General features: G+C 29.8%; 1 protein-coding gene across 2 annotated transcripts in view; it reads right to left on the bottom strand.

Annotated features, from left to right (window-relative positions):
- LOC112453531 (UDP-glucuronosyltransferase 2B2-like) overlaps positions 1 to 5,207 on the bottom strand; it is a 14,752-nt gene that overhangs the window by 2,415 nt on the left and 7,130 nt on the right. For both annotated transcript variants that reach the window (XM_025014323.1, XM_025014322.1), the window contains one exon: positions 1,482 to 1,704. In XM_025014323.1, coding sequence (XP_024870091.1) covers positions 1,482 to 1,704 — 223 coding nt within the window. The remainder of the gene's footprint in view (positions 1 to 1,481; positions 1,705 to 5,207) is intronic.

Genomic DNA, 5,207 nt, shown 5'->3' with positions numbered 1-5,207 from the left:
AGAGAGAGAGAGAGAGAGAGAGAGAGAGAGAGAGAGAGAGACTATTTACGTGTCTTATTACATATGTCCTCCGGGGCGAAGCCCGGGTAATCAGCTAGAACTATAATATAAAACCCGATTGTTTGTCTGTCTGTCCGTCCGTCTGTCTGCGAATTACTTATTCGTTAATGGACCGAATTTTTACCAAAAGTATATGAAACAGGGGTAGAATTTTTCGGGGAGTGCCATGATGTGTATAATTTTTCGTTACCGATCTTTTTGGAAGCCGGTATCAGAAATTTTTCCAATTTTTCGGGATTTAATTGACCGAATCGTAAAGAATTATATATAAAATAGAATTAAAAAAATTGCTAATAATATAAAAAGGTTTCCGATTTTTGTTTTAAAAAATGTACGTGATTTAAAAAAAAATGTACGTTAAAAGACGATCAGGATGATCTCCTGCTAAAAACAGCACTAAATTATGAAATGGAGGAAGCTGCAAAGACAAAAAAAATGCTTTTTATATAAAAAAAATCATATTATAATATAAAAACCGACTGTTTGTCTGTCTGTCTAATAAATAAAAATAAGTATAAATTAATATAAACTAAAGAAACATGTTAATAATAAAGAGGTTTCCAATTTTTGTTTAAAAAAATGTACGTGATTTAAAAAAAAATGTACGTTAGAAGACGGTCAGGATTTTTATATAAAAAAATATATAATAAATAGAAATAAATAAAAATTAAAAAAATTAACAAATGATATCGTTCATAGGTCAATCAATTTTAAATGAATTATGTTATATGTAGGATAAGTTGCTGCTTTCACATATTTATAAATTTTTAATAAATAAATTTAATAAATTTTATTGCAACATATATATTGCGCAATATATATGTGTTGCAATAAAATTTATATAATATATTATAATAAATATTAACTCTCAAATATTTTGTTAGCCGTATATGTCCCGATTAAACTAATATGGTGATAAACTTTTCAATTAACAATTTTGTTGCCTGTACATAATTTTGAAACAAAAAACAAATTTTATATGGTAATAATAACTATTCTCTTATTATAAAAAAATTATAATATATATTTATATATTTGTAATAATTAAAAACTAAAATTTTTTTTGTTTACAATATAATAGTTGCGAAAAAGTATGAAATAAAACAAAAGAGAGCTAAAACTTATTTAAAAGAATGTTTTACGTTGATAAAAGAATATAAAGCAATATATATATAATATAGTCAATTAAACAAATGTTACAAAAATATATACGGAGGGTCCGGTAATAATCGCCGGACCTTTTGTACGCAAGTAGAGTGATAAGTTAAACCGAGTAGAAAAGTCCTCTACCATTTTGCGAAATTTGCAAATATTTGGAAATGGGACATCTCTTCTCGCCGCGCCCTTCTACTATAGTAGAACCGGACACCCTGTATATCTCTGCATGTTTCTCGTATTTTTCTATAAATTGGAAAACGTACATAAAACTTCGCTTTGAGGCATCCATTTCACAATCATTACATTGTCCGGTATTTCAAATGGCACTTCAATATCTAGCTTCCACAGCACTCGTTGTTTCAGTTTCGACAGAGCAAGTATAACGGCTTTAATCTTGTCTAGGCCGACATTTTTCCAGTTTACAATTGTTCCCAACGATATTACGATGGCTCCATTCTTTGCTCCGTCAAGAAATACGCGCATATCCTGCAAAATAATGGTGAACATATCAATAATGTACAAAAATATGTATCTTAATAAATATAAAAATATAATCGTATAAGTAACCGATTTTTAAATAGATTATATCTAAGCAGAAATTATATTATTAAAATTTGAATAAGATTCATACGACATTTTTTTACAAGTTATTGTTATGAATAGAGTATTATTTTAGAAATATTTTTACGTTTTTAACACTGCACAGACACCGTGTTTTTGGAGCACTCACCTGGCAAACCTTGAGACTTTTAAGGGGATGCTGTAGTGGCAGTAATTACAGACATTTTTTTGAACACATAAACTTTGAATTGGCTTTACCAAATTGAAAAAACTTTTTTACAGAATTAAAGTACACACAGAAACGGAGAGTGCTGCAATCGATTTTACATCAAATATAAAAAAAAATTTCTGCACATAGAGCTGTCACTGACGACAATATTTGCTTAATACAAAAATACTGCAGTTTATATATACAAAATGAGATTACAGCACCCTTAGAAAAAACATTTAAGAACAATATCGTGCAATTAGATAAGATAAAAGTTTAGAAAAAAAGTTATGTGTCCAATTTTTATATGTATATGCAAAAGCACATGCAGGTTGATATGATGAGTAGTATTGCGTGTAGCGGAAGATGGCCCAGCAATCGAACAAGGACAGATGTCATTTCGTTAGACAAAGACAGATATAGGAAAAACAAAATTAAAAATGTTGACATTATCGACATCGAGGAAGTTCGGCCGTCACTCCAGCATCCCCTTAAGTCCAAAGGATTTTTAAAAGCGTTTCTGTGTTACAAAAAATCTATAAAAATTCATGTATCATCGTTAAGGTTTCAAAAAATGATTTCTATTTACATAAGCCGGAACTGCATTTTTTTCTCATTCCCGTGAGGAGAATTATAAATGAAAAGTCGACTGTGTCTTAAAAACCCATGGAGTCCGCGCAGTGTTAAGTTTAGCAATATGTCTTGCAATATTTATCTTCTGCTTGTAATTAACTAATTTTTCTAAAAATTAATTAATTAACTCTCCGTCAATCATCATTTTTTTACTAATGCTGTCAGCCATCTGAAAGGTTTTTAAGTCCATTCTATGTTATTTTTATGTTCTAGGCTTTCAAAAAATCCAAAAAAGTTACTCGTCAACATTTCTACGACAATATCTAATCTATACTATTATTATAAAGAGACAGAGTGTGTCGGTTTGATTGTTTGTCCTCGATGATCTTGGAAACCAATGGACCAAATTTTTACCAAAAGTATATGAAATAGGGGTAGAATTTGCCGGGGAGTGTCACTGTGTGTATAGTTTTTTGTTACCGATTTTCTGGAAACCGGTTTTTTTAATTTCTCTAATTTTTTGAGAAATAATTGACGGAATTTTAAAAAATTGTATATAAAATAGGGGTAGAATTACCTGGAAAATGCCATAAAGTGTATAATTTTTCGTTATCGATCTTCTTGGAAACCGGTATCAGAAGTTTTTCGAATTTATCGGGAAATAATTGATCGAATTTTAAAAACTTGTATAGAATTTCTCGGGGAGTGTTATTATGTGTATAGTTTTTTGTTACCGATTTTCTGGAAACCGGTTTTTTTTTTAATTTTTCGAGAAATAATTGACCAAATTTTAAAGAATTGTATATAAAACAGGGGTAGAATTTTCCGGGGAGTGCCATAAAGTGTATAATTTTTTGTTACCGATTTTTTTGGAAACCGGTATCAGAAGTTTTTCGAATTTTTTGGGAAATTCCAGGAGAGTGCCATAAAGTGTATAATTTTTCATTACCGATTTTTTTGGAAACCGGTATCAAAAGTTTTTCGAATTTTTCGGGAAATATTTGATCGAATTTTAAAGAATTGTATATAAAACAGGGGTAGAATTTCCCGGGGAATGCTCTAAACTGTATAGTTTTTTGTTACCAATCTTTTTGGGAACCGATATCTTTTTGGAAATCGGTTACGAAATTTTTCTATACTATCTTTACTATTATTTTTACTATTATAATAAAAAGACAGAGTTTGTAGCCTTTTTTTTGTTTGCTATGATCTCGAAAACCATTTGACCGAATTTTTACCAAAAGTATATAAAATAGAAGTAGAATTTTCCGGGGAGTGTTATAGAGTGTATAGTTTTTCGATACCGATTTTTTTGGGAACCGGTATCCAAAATTTTTTCAATTTTTTGGGAAATAATTGATCGAATCTTTCTGTGATGTTATTTTTTAGCCCGGTACTTATTATTTTTAAGTAAAGACTAAATAAGTTCTTAAATTTATATGTTAAATATTAATCAATTAATCAATATCGAAAGTCGCTTTTGGGAAATAATTGACCGAATCTTCCTGTGATGTTATTTTTTGACCCGGTATTTATTCTTTTTGAGTAGAGACTAAATAGCAAAATAGCAAAAGCTACGCGTATGAGAGCCATGAGGTCGCGAGTAAAGCCGCGCAATGTGCAAGTTTCTACTTGCACACTAAAAAACTATGAGGAAGCAATGTATAAGTTTCTACTTGCACACTTAAAAATTATGAAGAAGCAATGTGCAAGTTTCTACTTGCACACCTTTTTTTTATGGATAGAGTATCATTAAAGATAGATTGGTATTGAATTTGGCAATGATCGATGAAGGGGTTACCAATTTTTGCCTAAAAAGTGTACAAATCATACATGTAATCTTATATATAAGGTATTATTAAAGGGAGGTTGTTTTGAATTTGGCGAAGATTAGTGAAAGGGTTACCGATTTCTGCCTAAAAAATGTATAGGGTAGACCGAGGCAAATCGGATTACTAATTAGCACGATAAAATTGCTCGTTTAAAATAAAATACTAAAGAAAATTGTCTTAAAACTTATATTAATCCGATTCTCCTCAATCTACCCTAAGTTATTTGATGGATAGCCGATCCTCAAAACCGATCCTCAAAAAATTTAAATTCGATGTTTTCGAATATAAGCAACACATTGGCATCGAAAACTCAAAAAACAATTTTTACTTCGGTTTTTTCTACCCCTATTTCACATATAATTCTTTTAAATTAGGTTGATTAGACTTAGCTTTATATGCGATTAAAATTATGGACCTTTGATCGCGTATAAAGCTGGGTCTAATTAACCAATGGCATCGAAAACTCAAAAAACAATTTTTATTTTGGTCTTTTCTATTCCTATTTCATATATAATTCTTTTAAATTCGGTTGATTAGACTTAGCTTTATATGCGATCAAAATTATAGACCTTTGATCGCGTATAAAGCTGGGTCTAATCAACCAATAGCATCGAAAACTCAAAAAACAATTTTTACTTTGGTTTTTTCTACCCCTATTTCATATATAATTTTTTTAAATTCGGTTGATTAGACTTAGCTTTATATGCGATCAAAATTATAGACCTTTGATCGCGTATAAAGCTGGGTCTAATCAACCAAATCTTAAAAAATTATATATGAAATAGGGGTAGAAAAGACTGAAAAATATAATAAAA

Source organism: Temnothorax curvispinosus, unplaced genomic scaffold (genome assembly GCF_003070985.1).
Source record: "Temnothorax curvispinosus isolate PA1 unplaced genomic scaffold, ASM307098v1 QBEX01004474.1, whole genome shotgun sequence".
NCBI classification, from domain to species: domain Eukaryota; kingdom Metazoa; phylum Arthropoda; class Insecta; order Hymenoptera; family Formicidae; genus Temnothorax; species Temnothorax curvispinosus.
Note: the sequence above shows the minus strand (reverse complement) of the source record. Positions and strands in the feature narration are given on the sequence as shown.